Genomic DNA, 22997 nt, shown 5'->3' with positions numbered 1-22997 from the left:
AAGCCAAAAAATTTTAACTCCTCTTTAGGCAACGATTCTCCAAAATGCACGAGTAGGTGAAACTGGAGTAAGAAATTACATGAACTCTTTGAATTTGCAGTTTGTGACTAGTGTCATTGCAAAGTCTAAATACAAAGAACCTGTACATATTGTAAGTTCGCATATACACATTGTCCGCCTACTGACATATCCGTGCTGTTTGTATGGTCAGCCTACTTTAGGAGCAGTCAGTGGTGTCACAAACCCTAGTTAAGATAAATCTGAATATATGGGTCTCATCTACATTCATAGCACAATGGGAAAGACTGACAGAGTGGTGAAGATGTAAGGAATGGAAGCTTGCAGAATGCAGCTACTCTGTGCTAGGTTACTTGGGCAGCCTGAAGATAAAAATATGTCCTGTTTCTTCCCAAATTCATGATGAGAAGGATTGTTCAGAGCTGCAGTTGATTCATGGGTAATGCAGAGGTAGTGTACTTCCAGTGGAATGCAGAGAGAATTGGTTCATACTAGGGAGCAGGAGCACAAGATTTTCTTTCCAAGTGAATAATAAAGCATTTGCATTGTCCTCAAAATGTCTAACAATGACCTTTACTAATAGCAGAACATCAGATTCAGTGCACCACTGCTTTTTGTGATTGTGCCTGATTTATAGATCCAGTGGGTTGTGATCACTATGACAAATCCCACTGTTCTTTGGTGTGAGATGTTCTGTTTTCTCAAGAAAACTTCAAGGATTTATATCAAGTCAGTCTCCCTCCCAGCTTTAACAAACTACACCAGAATTGCTCTTTGTTTGCATCATTCCATGTTCATTTAGCATTTAGGTGAAAAACAAGTGAAAGAGTTTTGCTCTGCTGTGTTACAGCATGCTCAGTTGTAGTCCTACCTGGTGGGAACACATGTATCTACTTCTCCTTCTTCAGAAATGCCTTGCAGGGCTTTGAGACTTGAAATGGCCTATTATCTACCAAATAACAGATGTCTTCACAGATTAGCCTCTCTGAGTAAAAACACAATCACACCACACAAAAGATGATGATTAGCTAGTTGAATAACAATAGCCGAACTCCAATGCAGATGTACAGGAAACAAGGAAAGGATCAGACACTTACATTTCTATTTTTCCGAGTTCATTATATACATTCATTTTTACAATATCTTAATGTTAAAGCTGCGATTATGCAGCCTTCTGTTTCAAAGATTCTAACTTACCATTTTTTCAAATTAAAATAATGTATTAATATTCCCCCAATTACATGCTCATAAAATACTTAATTCAGTTTGCATACAATTAATGCATTTGTTGCAAAAGTATTCCATATGTTAAGTCCATTTTTAGTTAATTTCTTTAAATATTTTTCAGTTAAAGATTTGCATTCATATCCTTCAATATGAATGAAAATTAAGAACTTTGCAATGATAAATTCTGTAAATCATAATACACGTCTGCGTATATGGTCCAGCAAAAAACAGATAGAAGCTTTGCTTGCATAATTTGGAAGGAAGTATATGAAGAATCAGACACACACCTACAGGACTTCCCCTACTTGACGGTTTATTGCTTCCTTGAAAAAATTCAAATTCGTGATGTGATTTGGTAGGTCAGAGTCTTCTGTTTCAGGCTGTAACTTTTTCACAGAATCACAGAATTATTAAGGTTGGAAAAGACCTTTAAGATCTCAAGTCCAACCATCAACCCAACACCACCATGCCCACTAAACCATGTCCTGAAGCACCACATCCACACGTTTTTTGAACACTTCCAGAGATGGCGACTCCACCACCTCCCTGGGCAGCCTGTTCCAATGTTTGACCACTGTCTCAGTAAAGAATTTTTTCCTAATATGCAATCTAAACCTCCCCTGGCACAACTTGAGGCCATTTCCTCTCGTTCTATCACTGGTTATTTGGGAGAAGAGACCAACACCCACCTCACCACAACCCCCTTTCAGGTAATTGTGGAGGGCGATAAGGTCTCCCGTCAGCCTCCTCTTCTCCAGACTGAACAACCCCAGTTCCCTCAGCTGCTCCTCACAGGACTTGTTCTCCAGACACAGCCCTGCCCCCTCCTGCCTTTTTCATTTCAGTAAAAATAGTTTGGTCTCTGAGAAAAAAAATATACAGCAGTGGGGATCATATTTAATGAAGTTACAGTGCCTTCTATTATTTTGTGGGACTTTCGTATCACAGATCAGGAAATTGAAATTTATCAGGGAGAGAGGAGGATGCAGGACAAAAACTAGAGGCATTTCTTGAGTGGGAATCAAGGTTAAAGATTTTTTGCATTTTAGTGGAAATCTGCCAGATTAGAGTGCGCTCTGGTCTGAAAAATCCTTATCCATGTGCATTTGTTTATCTCATTTTCTTTTTTTTTTTAAACTGTGTAAGTTACACTTAAAAGCCTGTTAAGGGTGCAAAGCAGACCTCTCTTAAATAAGAAGAGATTTCAGTCAACACTGCTCAGATGAATCAATATTTTATTTTATTTTAGTAGTTCATTATGTCACCCCTTCCTCCCATAACTGTACATCATTCAGATCCAGCTTTGGAGCCAGAGTTATTAATTTCCTGGGGAGCACTTCTGTGGCTCTCATTATTGCAGCATCTGAGTACTTTACAAACATTAATGAATTTATCTTCACAATGTACCAATAAGGTGAAATGACATTATACACCAGGGAAAATGAGACATAGAAGCATAATGTCAAGAAGGGACATTTAATTTAGATGCCCAATGTGAGATGTTTGTGCCCTGATTTTCCAGAAATAGCATCTGATCACCCTTTCTTTGTTCTGGAGTCGGCTTTTGCTGAGTCCATCACAGTTGGAATTGCTCCACGCTTCCACAGATCAGAGCGCAGGTGTCTCATGCTCTGCTCTAAGCAAACAAGGAAGATGCAATTAATGACCACCTGTGCAGAGTTTGATTTTTGTGACTTCCTTGGCATTAGGCACTGAGACAGAAAAAGAATCCAGTTCCCCAGGGCAGCTTTTGGCTGCCCTAGGCACGACCATGGTGGTTCTCCAAGCCCTTATCTCATTCTCTTTGGACGGCCAGTGCATTTAGCGGTGAGGCAGAAACACAGCAAACAGCAGGTTCCTTCTTGATGTGACCTTGACTTACTGAGTGTGTGTGGTCAGTCCCTGCTCTTACGCCGAGTGAGGCTGGATAGTAGACAAAAAAACAAAGTGTATGAGTTTATTATTTGGATTGCCAACATGTGTACAGACTGCAGCCCGTGCAAACTTTTGCACTGCAGGGATAGATGCACCAGAAGGGCTCTCACTGCTTCTCATTGATTTTTGTCTTGTGTAAGTCTGCTGTGGCAATCTTAGCACACAGGAGCGGGGGCTCCCGAAGCAAGAGAGAAGCTGCAGTTTTATTTGAAAAGGATCCTTCATTGCACCCCTGCGCTGCCTAATTGCTCAGTTGCATGAGCTGATATGGGGATGAGGGGGGAACCATGTCACACGATACACTCATGGCTAGGCATCTCCCATCGTCCTTCCTTGCAGGGCTGAACTCACGGCTCAGAAGTGAATTGCACCTGGAAGACACAACACATTTCCCCCAACTTTTTACAGCCTACAGAAGCAAAGCCATGGTACAATCAAGCAGGACATGGAGAAGAACAGAGGGACAGAAAGATAAAGAGATGGTTTTCAGAAGCACGAATGGCAGTTAGGCACCATTATCTTTAAGTATGAAAGGGGAATCTCACTGAATTTTGTACCTGCAAAAATCCTGCAGTAAGAATCCAGTGTCCCCCAGATCCTCTCCTGTGCTGTTCAGTACTTTACACAAGGCCATTCTCCCCTTTTGTCCTTCGTCAGTTCATTTTCATATTCAAAATCCACATTAATCACATTGTGCAATGACAGAGTCACTGGAGATACTCTGGGTTTGCACGCTGGCAGCTCAAAATGTGCTTTAGCCCATCTTAGTTGCAATGTAGGAAAAGAATATCCGACGCACCTCAAGTTATCCTCATTGCATTTTGGCTGAGGTGAATCATTCAGGCAGATATTTATTTATTAAATGCACATATCAAATGTGCAGTCCCAGGGTTTCTTATCCTTTTCCTGCCTATGCTGTTTCTTACCTCTGTTAGAGAAAAAAGAACAGCCTTCTTAAAGCAGTGGCCTTCGCTTGCACTGCTTTGCAAATCCTGAGCCAGGTACTGGGGTTTTTACTGAAGCGAAGCTCCCATCAGGGTCAGTGTGTTTCGCCTGAGGAAGAACTTCACATTTCTGGGCAATAAATGAGAGTTTTCACTAACCTGTTAGAATAAATTGTGCATCTGAGCATAATCTTACAGCATAACATGTTTTCAGATGCTGCTGTTTGAGATTTCCCATGTTCTTTCGTATGCATTTCCTTCTGGCTTACCTGCATGTCTACGTATGCCAGTGTTTGAACCTTTTGAAGGAGGGAAGGTGAGCTGTTTGGCCAGTTAGCAGTCTTGCTGGCTGTAGAAAGTGAAAGGGAAGAAAATAAGACATGCAGTGAACATCATGCTAAATCCTCTCTAAAGCTGCAGACCTGTCATGTAGAGCTAAATCTCTGACAGTGCCAGGTTAACACTGGATGTGCCCTTATCTCTCCTTCTTTTGCTTTCAGTCCCCCTCTGCAAAGCCTGAAGTTGTTGACATCATGTTGACACAGAGCAGTGCATTATTATTCAGAGTTGCATAAAAAGTGAATTTATATTGAGTAAAACCAATAAGCCACACTGACATTTAATTTTCTTGGAAACTCTTCCTATTGAATCAGGCAGGACCACATACATTTTCAAATGAAATGCAGTGTTTGCACAGTAACCTCTCATGGGCAAGAATGAATAATTCAGAAATTACCAAGAGCCGATTTCCTGCCACCTCCCTCCAAACCTACCTTTTTATGGGGCCTATATTTCTGTTTGAAGCCATGTAAAATTTTCATTTTATTCCCACCCACTGTGTCAAAATGGTGTGCAGAATATTCTATGAAAGGGGTTGCTATTTATGACTGGCTCACTGGTTGGTAGTCCTCTAGTCTTTCCGAGGCCACTTCTTCCTTTGACATCAAACCCTTGGGCTTAAAGTTGGGGATAAATAGTATCCCTTGAGCTAAACATAGTCGTAATAAACTCCCAGACGAAATGTCAGGTCTAAGAGAGTATACACGTCTACCTTCTGGTGTATGTTGATTGGCCCTCCAAAGCAGAGCAGTCATCTTTCAGAGCTCACTTTATCTCCCTTCTCTTTATTGAAGGTCGGATTATAGGAGAGGTAATAAATGGTTCTTGTTAAAAGGAGGTTTAACCAAGGAGACATAGGTCAAGACATCATCTTACTTTCCATGGCATATGATTGTGTACATGCATTTATGTATCCATCCATCCAAATCTGCCAAAGACGTCTCTGTTCTTAGAGCATGATTTATTATAATTTCATACAAGAAGCTACTTCAGACAGACTTAGTCTTTGAAATGATAGACACTATTCCAAGATGAATGCGTGCTCTAAAATAGCTGCGCAAAGGAAACGAACAAACAGTTTAGTTGGAATTGCCCCAGAACTAACAGCCTGTCATGGGGGCAAAAGGATCTGGCAAGGCACACGAGGAGGTCTTAAATAAACCCAACCTTTCATGTTTGTTTACTGTACTGATATTTTTACTAAAATATCATTAAGACCATGTTGGTTTTGATAGGAATTTGTTCTGTTAAAAAGAAACAACTGTAGGGGTTACTATTAAATATATTAATGCATTGTTGAGACTGAATGGTTAAGAATTCAAAAGGTGGTTATGTTTTCCTACCATGCTTTTTTTCAACTATAATAAAATGTTTCTTTCAATTTTAGGTACTTGTATACGTCTATTATAACCTGTCATTGTGAAATTAGATCCTTATGCCATACTTACACTTTATGATTAAAGCTGGTTCAAAACATTCCATACAAAACTGACATGTAAGTATTCTTAAACATATATTTTGATGGGAAATTTAATATGATTTTCTTTTCACTGGAAAGAAAAAATGAGAAAATGCCATATATGTTTATTATTTTGTAATTTTTTCTTTTTTTTTCCCCTTTTGTTGCTGGGAGAGGCATGCTAGTATAAATAAGGAAATAAGGAAAGAGAAGCAGAAAACATAGCCATCATCTGCTATATACATACATAAACATATGTGTGCAATTCAAAATTGCAATTGCAATAATGAATGCATTGCTTCTTGTTTGATTTTTTTGGAAGCTGAGGTGTTTATGTTCTCCTTAATTATGTGATCTTGTTTGATACAGTGAGGATGGGTCACAGCCAAAATACACTGGTGGGGCACTGTGACATGATTCGCACCTCTTGTTTCTCACCAAGGGCTGGTTTTGTGGACTGGATTCAGCATCTGATGGAGTCGGACGAGCACTATGTTGGCATCCTTCATCGGCAATTATTTCCTCTGCACTTTATAGGTGTAGACTAGCCAGGGAACTGGGAGACAAAGCAGAATGTATGGGTCGTTGGCTGGGCTCATCTGTGCTTGAGCCTCCTTTTTGGTGGTTTCTTAAGGGTTATTTGTTTAGCTGGAGAATTGTGGTGTTTACTAAAGTGAAGATGATCCTGCAGTTAAAATGTTAGATTGAGATGTTTCCATCTCTACTACAGATTTTCTTTAAAGTACTTTAGGGCCAGTGTATCAGTGTTTTCAGTGCTACAGTACAGGTGTGTTTGACAGCAAGGAATTTGCTTGCATTTCTGAATACTCAAGTGTCTTTATGAAACTGGTATTTTGGCCTAGATTTCAGACGTGCTGAGCATACATACTCCGCTTTGTTTACAGTTGATGCTTTTCATTCTTGAAAATTTGACCCAATCAGTCAGCCTCAGGAATACATTACCATATTATAAGGAGGAAAATAGTACCTTCTCTTTTGCATCCTTTTTCCTTTCTCTACTTGAAATATTTACATTTAATCAAGCTGAATGTGAAAAGCATGATTTCAGCTACTTCACAAAGCTAGACCCTTTTCTGACTCTCCAGTGTTTATTGCAATGCAGGTAGAGCTATTTGCTTGCTTGTTCCTTACACACTGAGTCTTTTTTATTGCATATACTACACAACAGGAACAAGGGAACAGTTTAACACAGCTGCAGAGAAGTTAACCCCATAAACCTTGAGATCCCTGTAGCTGAAGAAAGCAGTGGGTGGGATTCCTTTGTACAGACGTTGGCATCCTCATTTTCAGTGTTATGCACTGAAATCAATCTTGGACCTTCAGCCACCTGAAACTCAAGAGAGAAACAGCCCCACGTAAGGAATGGGTCTCCTCCTTCCAACAGAGGCATTTTAGACAGGTCACAGGCATCAGGGTTCAGAGGAGCCAATCTACCTTCTACCTACAGAGGGAGTTTAGATGAGTAAATCAAATGTCAGCATCCACGTTGTGGACATCCTGAGGCAGGTGAGATGCCATGGGAGATCCTCCAGGGAAAATACACGATGGCAAGAGTGATTTGGAAACAGAGCTTGTTTCTATGTCTGTTCCCTGCTGTGATCAACAAGGAAGAACAAACTATATTTTCTTTAGTTTCCCAGAAGTTATAGAGAGATCTTTATTAGTATAGTTTTGTGTGCCAAGAAAGTCTTTTAGCAGGAGATCTTACAATGATTATGAATTTCTCCTATCAAAGAGCAGACGATTTACATTGCTAAATGCTTCTTGGGCATAGTGCAGCATGTGAAATTTTCATCATGAACTTGATAAGATATTAGAAGATTTTCTTTGGTCTGGGTCCCATAAGACCCATACAGAAAAACTTGAAAAATTACACAACTTAGACTTTTCTTTAAAAAAAAAAAGTCTTTTCAAGGAGACAGTGAAAGGTTCTTTTCACTGAGGGCTATTTCTGTATGACTCTATTGACCCAGTTGTTTCACTTTTTTTTTTTTAAGTTGCAACATGAAAATGCTCCTTCCCCAAACTCAGAGAACTTGGATTCTTTTTCTTCAAACAGTTAGCAAAAATAGCATGTTTCAAGCTATTATAACATATAAGATTATAACATCAAAGATAAGTTTCAGATGGCCATTAGTAACTGAAAAAAAAGAACTATAATAGAAATATTTATGTAACTAGACCTTGACATATTATTACTAGTTTTCCAGTTGAAGTAATTTTGCAAAGCACATATTTGCATTTGTGAGATTTCCTGAAAAGAGGTTTGAATGGCTGAGTTATGTGTTATATGTCTCATATTACTGTTAGATAATAGAACTTTTCATGTTATTCAAGTGGACGAAGTCACTTCCTCCACCTAGAAAATGGCACCCTGGTACTGTGACTAGAAAAAAATTGCCTTTTTAAGCAACAGAAGACAAATGGGCACCCAGAAGACCTTCTGTGGCAATTGATTTCATGTAAAATAAGAGTTTCTAATATGGCATTCTGTAGTGCCTTAAAATGATTACTGTCGCAATCCAGTGTTAGGTTGTTGCAGAAAACAGACAGTGCCCTGTGGGACTGTCTTTCAACTTTGATGTATAATAACTTGATAATAGTAACCAGATGGTTAATTAATTTGGAACTAATTGCAAAAAATTGAGAAGTATTTTTATGTGTGGTATAACTGCAACAAAATAATACCTGACTAATAAGCAGTGTAGCTTAAGTAATGGTGTAGGAGGCAAATGGAGCAAAGGAACTTCTATTACGTAAATGCTACTGGATCCAAATTCAACCATATAAAAGTTTTAAAATGCACACAAGACTCTTCTCCTCTCCACCCTAATGTGTATTAATGACCAAATTCTAATGATTCCTGTAGCTGCTAAGTCAGTTTGATCTTTATGAAGATGTTAGCTTCTCAGAGCTCCACAGGGATGAATGATGAAAAGCAGAGGCTTCTTCTTATCTTCTTATTCTACAGGTGGACAGACACACCTGGAGAGTCATGTCTGTGCATCCATGGGAATAAGAAGCAACAAGAACAATTGATGTTCCGACTTTTCTCCCACTGGAGTTGCCGTCAAAAGTATTTGCTAAGACTAGATAATTAAGAACAAAATCAAGAAATAGTCCCTTACACTATCGATGGAGTGTTAAGGACATTCAATAGCCCAGTGCTTTATACTTACTCCAATCTCCATCTCTGGGACTTTTCAGTTGTAATCAGCCAAGACAGCAAGCCTGTCTGTCACAGCTTTTCCAAAAAGGTCATGAGGCTCAAGCTTGCTGGAAGGCAGGCACACATTAAAGCAGGGAAGTTTCATGTTAAATGACCTTTCATTTACGCGCTGGTATTTTTCCTCTCAGTTTTCCCTACCTTTTCAACACTTGCCCTTGGCTGTTCCAGTGATTGTTCATAAGCTTACCACAGACATCAAGGCATTTGACAGCCAAAGGCAACAGAGGTGTTACTTGGCCTTTTCAGACTAAGTTCTTCCCCTGGCCATGGTCACCTGGACATGAGGTTCTTCATGCCCATCTGTTTTTACGACAATGTAGCCCTTTCCTCCCTCTCCCTTTCATTAACATGCCCCAGGTTTGACATGTGAATAAAGGAAGATGAAGAATGAGTTAGTTGACAATGTCCTCCACTCACCACGCTGCCGACAGTAGGCTGAAGTGATCATCTAGCTTAGGACTGTTCATGAAGACACTGTCAAAGTTGGGAGGAGGCCTGCTGTGGGGACACAGTCATTTGAACTATTATGTTAGCAGAGATGGGAAGATTGGGATTTCAAAAGTTAATGATGAAATAGGGAAACAGGGGAAGAGGAAGCCATTGCTGCCAGGTTTCCCTGTGTATTGACACTACTTTTTGTGTTTTTATTGATTTGTGTTTATCCCTGTGGTAATGGGGAGGTATGGATTCAAACAGCAATACAAGAATAACCACAACCAGGCTTAGGCCCACTGGGCATTGTAGATGCTCTGCACCTAAATGCAAAGAGAAGAGAGGCTTTGTTTGTTTGTCTGTTGTTATTTTTTCCTGTATGGTATGAGATTCTCTGCTTATAAGTCCATGTTACGCATGATGCAAGTCTTGTATATGCAGAAAAGCGTGCTAGTATCTCTAGTTCAGCTCCTACATGACTATTTTTCATGCACGTGACAGGTCAACACAATGCTAGCAAGACTGGTTCTGCTCAGCTGTGATATCCTGAGGGTAGACACTACTCTGGAGATGTTAGAAACTGAAGGGTGTACAATTTTGAGGATAATTGTGGAAGTAGATGTGAGTTGCTTTTTCTTAGATCTGAAAAGAGGAATCTATCCCAAAGAGTGCTAGAAGATCTCAGTATAAAGGGGACATAGATATGAAAAATTCTGCACTCAGGATCTTATGAAGAAAGATGGTAATGATGGTTTGCATGTTTCAAGCAGTGGGAATCAGTCACAGCAGACAATGTGGCACATGCTGAACAAGAACACAGAATTCTTGCTTGGAGGAATCTTATTGCAAGTTAATCATCTTTTTATTGGTATGCCCTGAAGCCTTTTGGGATATAAAGTTTGCAAAATAACAGCTGGATTGTGGAAGTAGGCCACTGAATTAAGAAAAAAATCATGCAAACTGGAAAACACAAAGTTGCACTTGAACACTGTGTAGTCAAGAATTGAGTACACCTTCTTCCTTTTATGAGGCACACCTGAATACCCTCTGACTAACCTGTGGGAAGCAGGGGGTGAAGACCTTAGTGGTTGAATTTATGCTGGGTAAGTAACTCCTGAGGGAGTCACAGCTCTCTGAGGTGTAAGTGAGGAGCCTCTGCTCTTGCCATCTTGTAGGGCATTCATTGAACATCATGGGACAGTGTGATACTAAAAGGATGAAGGCTATGTTTCCTTGGGGAAATTGGGTATTCAACAATGATTGGAGATGGAAGAATTTCTGGATGTGTTGTCTTTTCCTCTTTCATTTTCTGCAGAACCAGGAATAATATAGTTGAAAAATGTTGGTGATGTAGCTTTTTCTTCTTTCCAGGATGATCCATAGAGGAGAGAAGACAGTCAAAAATAACATAATAAAGTTCAGGTGCTTCATGGGATGGAAGTGGCATGTCTTTTGCCTGTCTGCTCTTTCCATTACTGTTTTTTCAGCTTCTTTATTTCAGTCTCCTGATTTCTGTTTGACAGACTCACAGATAAAAAGGGTTCTCCGTTGACTGTTTTCTTTGCCTCAACGTTCATCTTCTGTTCTCCATTTCTTCTTTTTCCCGTCAGACATAATGAATGACTGGGAGCTGTCAGCTCTTTTGGACTCTTTTGTCTTCTATTCATCATTATGTCTTCATTGTCCTCTTTAATTTAGCTGTGACGTTGAGGGGATCACTTACTGTGAAAGACAATATTGCTAGCTGTCCATAGGGATTTCACGCATCTATTCATCATCCTGTGCAAGATAAACTATATGTGAAATATTGTGCACTAAAAAGGGCAAAATATGTAAGTCCATTTCAGACACCAAACGCTTAGCCGGTATTTTCAAACACAGGTCTCTGAGGCTAGGCATATGACACCTTTTCTGGATACAAATTTCCACCAATTTAACTATTGAAGGTGGATTTTTCTAAATTGAAATTGATTTTAGTACAAACTTGCACTAGCTTTATTACTTTGTTTCAAAATATATCAGTAGGTACACCAATATGAATTACAATATAGAAAAAAACTAAAAGTCATAATTAGACCATTATTTCCTGGTTTTCAGAGGAGAGACAGTGGGTGTTCAGAGTAATTGGGAATGTGCCCGTTTACTTGGAGACCTAAATATGGATCTAGGAAATTAAGGTTACAATTTTTTTTTTTAAAAGAACTTAATCAAAGATCTAGTATATTTGTAACAGATAATTCCCTCAAACACTTAGAATCGCTTATCAAACATTAAAGCACAGTATGTTTTAAAATTAATATTTTGGAGAAGTGTACTCCCGAGAAAACACAGGGAAGTGTTAAAGAATAGAGTGAGGATAAAATGGGTATAAAACTCAGGTACTCAGATTAGATTTTGGATTATTAAAGTTTAATACACATTTTCCAACTCTGTTTTTTTCCAGGACCTTTGTTGTTTCTGTTCACTCTTTGTATTTTTTCCTTTCTGTAAGTGACAGTTGGTGTATTTAAAACAGGTGGCAATACTCTGGTTTTACATTAATCTGCCCAAGGTCAGGAACGGGCTGTGTGTGCGTTTTCCATCTCCATATGCACAACTCTGCTAATCTATTAGTGCCTAAAACTGCATTCTCAAATACTTAAGAAAACATGGGTTGGTGAACTGGAGCTCTCTTAGCTACCAGCCACTCAATATGTCCATTCTTCCTTGTCATAAATAAATGTATTTATCACAGAAGACCTGCAAAAGATTTTCATAAGCTAAAGACTACAAAACTCAGGTATTTCCAGGAAAAGAACTTTTGGATTAGGTGTGCCTGCGTGGCCATGAGGTAGTACTGTGATGGATGGACATGTGTTGATAGTCAGAAAGCAGGTTTCCTCTGCAGCTTTTCAAACTCATGACAATGAATTTTTGCTTTCTCTTCTTAGAGATACAGAAGATTTTCCGTGATTGAATAGTGACTGGAAGCTGCTGAAATTAGTATTAGTGTTGAAACTGTTGCAACTTCAGAAGCTGTTATATACAATAGGTGTATATTTGTTATATATAACTCTCAGAAATGTCATGGTAGTAAGCGATTGGGTTGTTGAAGTGGCAGATAAAATTCAGCGCTGATAATTGCAAAGTCATATACATAGGCGTAAAACATTCCTAGTTCTACATACCTGAGGATGGACTCCAAATGAGTTATTGCTACTCAGGGATTTCTAGCAGGCAGCTCTATAAACCAGTGGAGTAAAGCTCAGCAGCAGTCACAAAGGAAAAGAGAATCGTAGGCAGAATTGAGGATGGAATAGAGAAGAAACAGGAAACATCAATGTCCAATACAAAAATCCAGTACACACCCAAGTTTTGATGGCTGCATGCAATTTTGTTCCCTATTCCTCAGATCCAAACTGGAAGGGATAGGTACAGATTAAGGCATAACGATTATCAGACATAGGGTATATCTCCTGTGTGAAAGAAACAAAAAGATGAGAATTCCTCAGCTTGAAAAAGAGATTCTAAATGACCTAATGAAAGACCAAAATTGTGTATGTCATGGAGGAGATAAGTAGGGAATAATTATTGTCAAGTTAAAAAGCATGGCAGCTCAGATACTGTATTCAGCTCAGGGCTGCTGGAAATAGAGCAAGCTATGCCAGAGTGTAAGGATTACTTCACAGTTATGTTGTTTCACATGTTATTTCTCTGCGGTCCTGCTAGCAGATAATGTTAAAGACAGGGTAATGGGCTCGCTGGAGCTTTTGCCTGGGTACGTGCAGCAGTGGTTCCTCTGTTCTTATGCCAGGTCTTGATTCAGGCACTTAATGGGCTGGTTCATCTGCCTGAACTTTGTACAGCATTGATAGTTGTTGCAAGCAGTCTCTGTCTTTGGAAAACCATCACTGGTGTGATTTGGCTTGCAAAGGTACACAAATAAATCTTATTAAATGTCTCTTGCCTTACAATATCTGTAAAATAAATCCTTGGTTTGCATGCATTTCCTGTACACAAGAAATAAGGTATTAAAAATTATGGAAAGTTTAATTGCAATAGTTTCCACCAGTGGAAAATCAGTTGGACTTGATGATCATTGTAGGTCCCTTGCAAGTGAAATATTCTACTCTATTAACCCGAAGTCACACCAAAGACTTTGAAGAAGTTGGGAGATTGTAAACTCATGGCAATACCTGGTTTATGCATCTTCACTGAGTTCTCTATGTATAATTTTATGGCCATGTAGTCAAAAAGATAAATATTCTAACTGAGGGCAACAGAAGAGCATAGTGAAAGTTTTCCAATGCTAATCTTTGTTTCTTTCCCCATATGCACACTAGTTCCTGTTTCTTAGCACAGGGTAAGTTACCCTAACAGTCCCGTCTAAATAAATATATACACAAAAGCTATATACACAAAAGCATACCATTTATTTTAACCACAATACCAGAATTTATAAGCAAATAAATACCTTTATACATTATGAGTAGCATTAACATGGAGATGAAAGAAAAATATGAAAAAATTGTGGTTCACAGCCAAAAACTGTATTGCAGTTGCCAAGCACAGTTCAAATTATACAAAGTAAATAATGTGGATTTAGGGTTGCAATTTCAAATTCTCCCTTTTTTCCATTGTATTTTTATGACTTTGGATGGGTCAGTGCTTGTGAATCCTGTTTTGACACAAACTTACAAGCAGAGTCCTTGCGGATATGGTATCTATGTAGTCAGTGGCTTATCTGGTTCTTGTCCTTTCCTGCATATATTTTTATTAATATCTTAACGGATGATAAACATAGACTTTTTGTATATGCATCTTTGAAAAGTGCTGTAATAGATTGTATAATGTCTCTTTCTGCATAACAACCGAGGTTTTTTGCTATGTTGTTTGGTAAACCTTAAGGAGAAAGAGATGAACAGGAGTCCCTCAGCAAGTTTTCATGATCAAAACCAGCAGGAGTCTAATTATGATTTTGTTTAAAAAATAGTAAATTAATTCACAGATGATTGCCTTCATTTAAGAGAAAACACCTTGCAAATACTGACATTTCTGCAAGTTACTCAGATGTTTTTAAGGTCCAGTTTTAAATTGAAATGAAACATGGAAGAATCCAAAATCACATTGTTTCTGTACATAAATTTCCATGTCTAATAACTTAACAAAACCCAAGCATCTTCTGTTATAGAAAACAAGCAAGAAAAGTCACGATCCTTTTGAGGCTTCCACATAAAAGACAAACATAGTTCTGTTTTTACAAACTCTTCAGCATTTATTCAGTTCAAAGGTATTATTCATTGATTTGACTTGTTTATCTTATATTTTCAGGATTGCATTTTAAATAAGCTCTGAAAGATTTTATATGTTAAAATGACTCAGAAATGCCCTCAGGAGTTTGGAAGATGAAATTGTGTTGAACTGAAAACTAGAGGATACTACATGCTGGTTAATATTGACAAGAGGCATTTTAGGAGGATGATCTCGGTGTCCTATCTTTCAAAGTTGGTTATGTATCTTTAGCAAATGTTTTTTTATGGAATGAAGAGCTTAAATGCTGTGTTGTCTTTGGGTACTCAGTGAGACATTAGTCACAACAGTGCTTTGGGACTACATTTGCTTTTCACTTCTGACTTACGCATTTATTTTCCTCACAATGTAAATAATTAATATCAGCATGATTGGGATTTATTTTTCATAATATTTTTAAAACTAAGGTGAAAAATATCTGTGACAAGTATTTGAGAATACCATCTAAGAACACATAACATGTTATTAGTCACTCCCCAAGTGGGCAAAGGTGGGGAGATGGCGTGGTCAGATATTTTTGCCATATCCCATTTTCAGGCAGCAGTTACAAGAATTATGATATTCTCTCCTACACCAGGATAGTTCAGTTTAAGAGAAATAAAAATTTTCCAAGGACACAGAGAAGGTTCTCCAGTTGCCGCAGCTCTAGCTGCAGCCCAGGTAGCTGGTGGGGTAGGTCAGGAGGTGATATGAGCTATAACAGCTGGCTAACATGAAGCTAGAAATTGGTAGGACAAAGCTGCCCTCTGTGCTACCATTTCAGCACAGTTTGGGATCTACCCCCCTTGGCACCACTGAAGTTTTGATTGGGAAAGAAGAGTGGACTTTTTTCATGTTGTAATTCTTGAGGGATGCAAAAGGGTGAGACTCAGGGAGGAGACCCCAGCTCTGTGTGCCCAGCACAGCTGCCTGGCAGTGTCTGCATCTCCCGTTTGCTCCTCCAGTGAGGACCCTTTCTCCAAATTAAAAAGGCTCTTGTGAGATTGATTTTATCAAGTCATAGGCACAACATGAAAGTAATTCTCAGTGCGTGTATTTTGTATACTCTTGAGAATTATTCCCCTTTTGGCCATATCTCTACCCTTCACTGCCAAGCTGTTGGAGAGCATGGCTAACGCAAGCGAAGTGCAGTTAGGCAATTTCCCATTGCTAATCAATACAATTTTCCTCTGAAGCTTTATCTTACTTTGTAATCAACAGGTATAGTAATAGAACACATATTTTGTAATAAATAATTTTCTTCTTCTCTTGATTTCTTTGACAGAATCATGAATAAACTGGCAGACCAGCAGGACCACATGATACCATGAAGAGAAGCTTACAGGTCCTCTATTGCCAACTGTTTAGTAAGTAAACACTGATTTTTTTTTTTCTGTAAGAAAGGAACTATTAAATCCTTACATAAACCAGTAATATTTACGCAGGGCACAATTCAGGGAGGAACTTAACCATGTGCCTTGCTTCAGGTACCTGGAGGAACCATGTAGAAGTTAAATTATCTTGTTAACTGAGATATTTGGAGATGTATTAGAAAACCAAGCTGATTAAAAAATCAGCTGATTCTACGGAGTCTTGTACAAGAGTGAAAGTGATTTGCTGTGCCTTGCAGCTGTGAACACCCTCAGAAAAATGAGATGTAGAAACAAAGGATGGTGGTTGGAAGAAATAATGCAACGTTTTTGTAATCATGTTTTTTGTCTAGTTCTCAGTGGACTAAAGGGATCCATCCCCCTTGGCACGTCTGGTGGTGGTCTCAATAAAAGATCTATGAGTGAGGGAAGGGAACTCCAGACTCACATGGACCTAATTCTGTGTCGCTTCCTGAGATGACTAGTTTCTGTTTTCTAAGTTTTGGCTTTCAGAAGAGTCCATCCAGTATGAAAGTCCAGCAAAAAGACTCAGGTGAAATGTAGACTTTTTAGATAGGGGCTGCCTCCCCTGTTCGTGGGAGCAAGGCAAAGTTTTAGGTGTAAAACAGTATTTGACACTGTTAGGGCATTTCTGTAGACTGATAATCCTCAGTGTCAACATCACAAGCAACAACTTTTCTTCAAAATTTTAGAGGTTAAGTAAAGTAGGAATAGACAAAATGTAAGAATAATCACTTGCTGTCATATGTTTTACAAAGGAAATTGCTAATTTACAGTAAGAATCTAAAAAAGGTTTCTTGGTGTTGTCTCTTCAATTCAGCAGAATTTCGGACTTCAGGATACATGTTCTGTCATAGACAGTTTTGTATGGATTTGTCTTATTCTGGTCCCAGTAGAAACAAAAAATCATTCTTAGTATGCATGGAATGAGCAATGCCAGGACTATTACTTTTATTGGCATGTGTGAAAATTAAGTCTAACAAATATTTTGCGGACTGTTACAGAAACCTAGTTAACATCACATCTTTGCTTTACTCATTGCCATCAGGATATAGAGTGAGAGATTTATTTTGCTTACCTAGACTGGCTACAGTTCCTATTATTATTTACAGCTTCTCCAATGACATAAGAGAAACTCAGCTGTGTCTTCATGACATCTGAGGGGAGACTCCAGAGGTGTGCCCAAGATCATTTTCCTCTCATGAGCATAAAGCTAGGCTAGATGTGCCTAGACAACCTGCCCGGCAGCACACCTTTGGCTCCCAGAGTTTGGGTGCCGGGCTGGAGTAAAATGGGGGAAGAGCTCCTCAGGGAGGGCTGTAACCAGAAACCCACTGACAGCAGTGGGAGCTGTGGGAGTTTTACAGTAGCTAAGGACCCATAATACTTTGTCATATTTTGACATGTTTCTGCATGTTGCATAGTAAGTTAATTCTAAAATTATCTCGGTTGCTGGACCAACATTAAGTTCATTGTAATGAGAATATGAAACTGAACTGTATGAATACATTTCTGCCAACATGGTAGGAAAAAAAGGAAGGCATACTCTATATCCAACCTATCAGAGTGTTGAGTCTTTCTGTAAATTTTTTTTTTTTTTTAATATCATGCTTGCTTGCTTGGCAGGATTCCCCATTGCTATCCCAGCTGCTTTAAACTGTATTTTTTAGGGTAATATGTTGACGATCTAGACAGCAAATAGAGGAATACTGAAAACAAAGAGGGAAAGACTGAGCAAACTATATAGATATACACACACACATATATGTAGTATGAACAGGCAATGATATTGTGAACTCCATGATGTAATTTGAAAAGATGGATTCTGAACATACTATTTCTACTGACAGATAAACTGCTTTATTTCTCTGAGTGCAGCAAAAATGTGTATTAAATGTATTTATCATTAACAAAATGGAACAGCTGCAACTATGTAAGAGATTTTGGGCATCTGGAACAAGTTTTTTCACTAGCTGGTTGGTTGTCTGGTTTGTAAAAAGCCTATAGCAAGATCCGCCATCCTATTAAATCAGTTTTCTTTTAGATGCCCTGTAGATGTGTTACTTAAGCTCCCTTTTACCCCAGTTACACCACAATACTAAAAACAGTCTCCAGAGAGTGCATTCTGCAACCAAGGAAGAGGAAATTACTTTAATGTGTTTCCTGTAACTGTTCTTTATTCTATAAGAAAGGCCTGCAGCATGGTCTTATTTGTTTCATTTGCACAAAAGAGGGAAAATTGCTGCTACTACACAGAGAAGGAAAAAGCCAAACCTCTAGAGAAAGTGTCAGAGGAGGATGTTCTACTTTGGGCTGATTCACCAATGTCCTATGCCTGCCTGCCTTCCTCATCTGCAACTGCAACAAGTGGGTCCATGGCGCTGTCTCTCTGATGTGGCAGCATTTTCATCTCCTCCGCTGTGTCCTGAGCGATTGAGGCTTAGGGCTACAGAGAGAATTTTGCCCTATGTATTTACTCTTGTGAGTCAAAAACTACGGTGGCTTGAACAAAGTGTTGGTGTTTTTTGTAGAAACAGTCATCAGCTGGAGAGACAAAACTCTGTGCTTGTGTGAGCGTGCCTGTGGCTAAGAAATGTAGGAAGAAGCAGTTTCATCCCCAGACTGGTCCATTGCTATGGGGCTTATCACATCACACGAGTCCCTGCTGTGCCACTGGGCCAGTAGTGGCTATGCTCTTCTGTGTATTCGTTTCCACCTCTGTTCATTTGTGCTGTCTTCAGCTGTATCTGTGCAGTGTCTGAGACAGTGGGACCCTCGTACTCATCAGGACTGCTTGGCTTGGAGGCTAGAAGAAAAGACTTACATAGATGTTTGTGTGATTTACAGACTAGTGGTAATTGTTAGCTGTATTTCTAAGTCAGGCCCATATCTAAATAAGGTTTTAAATGTAGCATATGTCTTTTTTTGTGTGAATTTTAGATGAGTTATGTAATCAGTCTGTTGCCATCTATATTCTTCTGTGTGCTTTCCAAAAAGAGCATATTCCATCCATTTACACTGATCAAGGATAGTATGGGAAAAGGGCACTAGCAGCAGATGCTCTTTTGAACATGATTGTAACTGGCTTGAATCTCATCCCAGTTGTCAGGAGGTAAACTTTGTAAAAATTGCAGTGTTCATTTGGCCCAGGACAGGGGCTCTGGGTGATGCTTCTTTACCTCTAGTCATTCATAATATATGAATAAGTAATTAAACATGTGATGTAACTGTAAAGAAGCAGTGCTTTCAAACTGTATCTTCAAAGATTCTATTTAATCTGAAATCTCTAAGACATTAAAAAAAAACATTAAAAGATTAAAAAAAAATTTGGAAGAGGTTTCTTAGTGTGAGTTGTTTGAAGTCACTAGCTAGATTGAGTTGATGAGGACCAATTAAAGCAAAACATGTGTCCACAATTTGCTGCCATTTGTTCTAGTCACATCTTTATGGATGAAGTTTGTTGGCTCTGTAATGATGGAGATGCAAATGCCTTTCCCATGAGGCTGAGCGATCTCCATTTTTTATAAAGACCTAACGTGATGATTTAAGCCCTACAGCATGAGCCACAATATGTCTGCATTTTCTGTAATAAAACATGCACACTATAATTTACCATGCATGCACTGTTCACTAAGGGCTTCCAAGCAGCATATAAACTAGAGAAAAATGTGGAGAAAGGTAACTGGTGAAGCCCTTGGCACATGAGGTGTATATGAGACTTTCTTCTGCAGACATTTATTTTCCTGAAAAATGGAAGGACTTTTATTTTCCGTTTACTTACAGCACCCAGTGTCTGTATGAGGACCCGTCACCACAGCATCTGGAAATTAACGGCAGTCTGAGCGTTTCTTCATGCCATTATCACTTGCTGCGTTCCCAAGCATCACTCTTTCATCTCTGAGGCCTGGCACAATGCCCAGTAATATCAATAGAAAGAGTCTCCTATGTACAGGCTTGCGCCGCTCTCTGTAGCAAACTCAGCAAAAATGGCGGTGAGTGGCTGTGCCTTATAACACAGGCTGCGGCAAATCTCGCATCCCTTTGCTGTGGATGCCGCTCGCCTTCCTCGGTTTTAACTGGCAGCCTGCCTGGCGTTTGGTTAAGTCTCTGGCGGTGAAGTTCACCCTGTAGAAAGGGTTAGCACAAGCCAGTGCTCTATGCGAGCCTGAAGCAAGTCCAAGGGCTCACGCCTCTTCTCATAAATATTTGATAAGCAATGTGAGTTTGCCAAATTCCTGTTTAGAGAAGACCCAATTCTTAGTGCCTTCTGAAAGGTGCTGCGCAGCATTATCTCCTAATGCCTATTGCCTCTAATAGGAACCAACACCCACCAACTCCTGTTTCTATTGCCAAGTACTGTCTGTGAATAATTACGTGCTATTAATAAGATGGTATGCACCGATGGCTTGTTTATACAATTATACAAGGCTCATTTATAGCAAGTGGGAAGGCATGGTAACAGTACAAAAAAGACCACTGCCAGAAGAACGGGAATGACCCATTCTCTGCCCATAGTAGTAGATAAGACATGAAGAAACGGATTTATAGAGCAGGTAGCTTGACATAAGACATCAGGTAAAAATGCTTTAGCAAGTTAGGACATTGAAACGCTACAACAGGCTAGTCAGGAGGATTTTAGTCTGCCACTGAAGCACCGAATGGAAAAATACATCTCTCAGGGGAGACAGAGGTCAACTAGATGATTTCAAAAGCTCCCGTCAAACCCTCTGATCCTGTGACCACTAGGTACTGTGTCCTTAGCACAAATGAGCCTGCTTGCTTCAACAGAGGGCTCTCAGTTTGCACGAGCCATGTATAATTAATCTGTGCGATAGAAATGTGCAGCTGACATGCTTAAAGGTACTGGGGATCACTTGATACAGATCAGCAGAGAGCCTCTTCCTGTCATTCACGAGGCAGAGAGAAAAGAAAACAACGTTGTTGTTGTTGTGCTCTGTTAGGCTGGTAGGTGTTAGCTTGAGCAAAGAGAACAGCAGGGAATGGTTATCCGGCAACAGATTCCATCTGGTTTGCTTAAAAATTAGAAAGGTAAACAGCCTCTGGTTATGCAGTGTTTCATGTACAAAGCTTTTTGGGATACTCACTGGGCTGGAGCATTTGTGTTTGAGAGTCACGTGGCTTGGTAACAGACTGCCCATCGGGCAGCTCGCAGCAAGCAGTCCATCAACACTTGCTTTTCCCAGAATTCAATTAAAGGTTGTTGCTTCAGTTTCTCAGCAAAAACTTTGCCTTCTTGAAAGAAGCTGCGACCTTCTATTTTGTGATCCCTTCCTGGAAAACAGACCTTTTTAAAAAGAGCTTTAAAAACAAACTTATAAAGAAGCTAAATCTGATATGCATTTTCTTATCAGATATAGGTTCCAGCGTCCTTGATGTGCCCTTTAGTGAGATTTCAGCTGCACACACACAACAGCGTCTTCCTGTTCACTGCCTGGATAAGCACAACTCTGTGAATCTGATGGCCCTTATCATTCTAAACCTGAGATTGGTCCCATTAATAGTTTGCAATATTTGTTTTAAATTTGCTGGTTCTATGAACATTCTTGCCCTTAAAGACATCATGGTTTGGTAGTGTTTCACAGATTGCACAAACTCATTAAAGAGTTTGAAGTACATCTATTGGGGAGGGGATATTCTGCCTTGTTCTGCCAAGAGCAGATACAAATTTAGGACATAGCAACCCTCTCAAACAACTAACATATTGTGAAAACTTCTCCACTGTTCTTATGGATTTGCTGAAACACAGAAAGATGTGGAATAGACCTGGGGCTGTAGAATTTCAGGTCATTGTTTAAGTTCTTGACACTGAATTTGGGATAAAAAGCCAATAGACAATTACATTATTATATTTGCTCTTTCTACTGGCAAGCAAGCAATTCGTGCCTTTGAGCATATAATTTGATAGTCTGATTATGTTCTTGGCATTTAGTATCTCCAATTTATGCTTATACTGGTACTATTTTCACTAGAACCCTATAGATCCTTCAGAATTAGTAAGAACATGGATAACTTCATGGTGTTCATATTCATCAAGCATTCACACACCAGTTGTGGGACATTCTGGTAATGATGTCCATGACCATTATGCTAGAAGACCAAGAGATATTAAATACATACATATAAATACGGATGTTTATCCAAGTTGGAAAATGCTGCAAGGATTTGGTTTTAAAATTGCTTACTGTCTTGTTAAAACAATAATTCGATAGGTCAAAAACGAATCCACAATATTATTTCCATCTTATTTTGTGAATTATTTGTGTTTTGGACCTGAAGCAATCTCCACTGTATCACAATGTATCAGTCTAATCTTCTGTTTTAGATTCAGTATTGTTTGCCTCAAGCCTTGAGAGAGAGGTTTTAGAGGGAGAGTGAATAGGCAGAAGTATAAATTTGACTTTTCTCTATTTTCCCTTACAAAAGTCTATTCATCCATCTCTAACAGAAATGCAACTTCAGGAAGAAAGAGTTAGCAGCTTGTGCAATTTCATGTGTGTGTCTTTGAGACTCAGCATCAAGTCAAGTGGGGGAAGAAATGTTACTGATATTCAGACAGGAGCCTAATGACCATGACATATTGGTCCTATTGAGTTCAGTGGCAAAACTCCCGTTGATTTTAGCAGGATTGGGACTTTATTCCCAGCCTTCATATTCCCAGCTTGCTTTGATATGTTGCATTATAAAACAAAACTATCCTGTCAAACATTTATTTC

General features: G+C 39.1%; 1 protein-coding gene across 1 annotated transcript in view; it reads left to right on the top strand.

The window, feature by feature from the left end:
* Positions 1–16199: 16199 nt before the first annotated feature.
* Positions 16200–22997, top strand: part of TMEM108 (transmembrane protein 108) — a gene marked incomplete at its 5' end in the record, with an annotated part of 88523 nt that continues 81725 nt past the window's right edge. The window contains one exon of the mRNA XM_082014915.1: positions 16200–16239. Coding sequence (XP_081871041.1) covers positions 16200–16239 — 40 coding nt within the window. The remainder of the gene's footprint in view (positions 16240–22997) is intronic.

Source organism: Phaethon aethereus, assembly GCF_964289735.1.
Source record: "Phaethon aethereus genome assembly, chromosome: 2".
In the NCBI taxonomy this organism is placed as follows: Eukaryota; Metazoa; Chordata; class Aves; order Phaethontiformes; family Phaethontidae; genus Phaethon; species Phaethon aethereus.
Note: the sequence above shows the minus strand (reverse complement) of the source record. Positions and strands in the feature narration are given on the sequence as shown.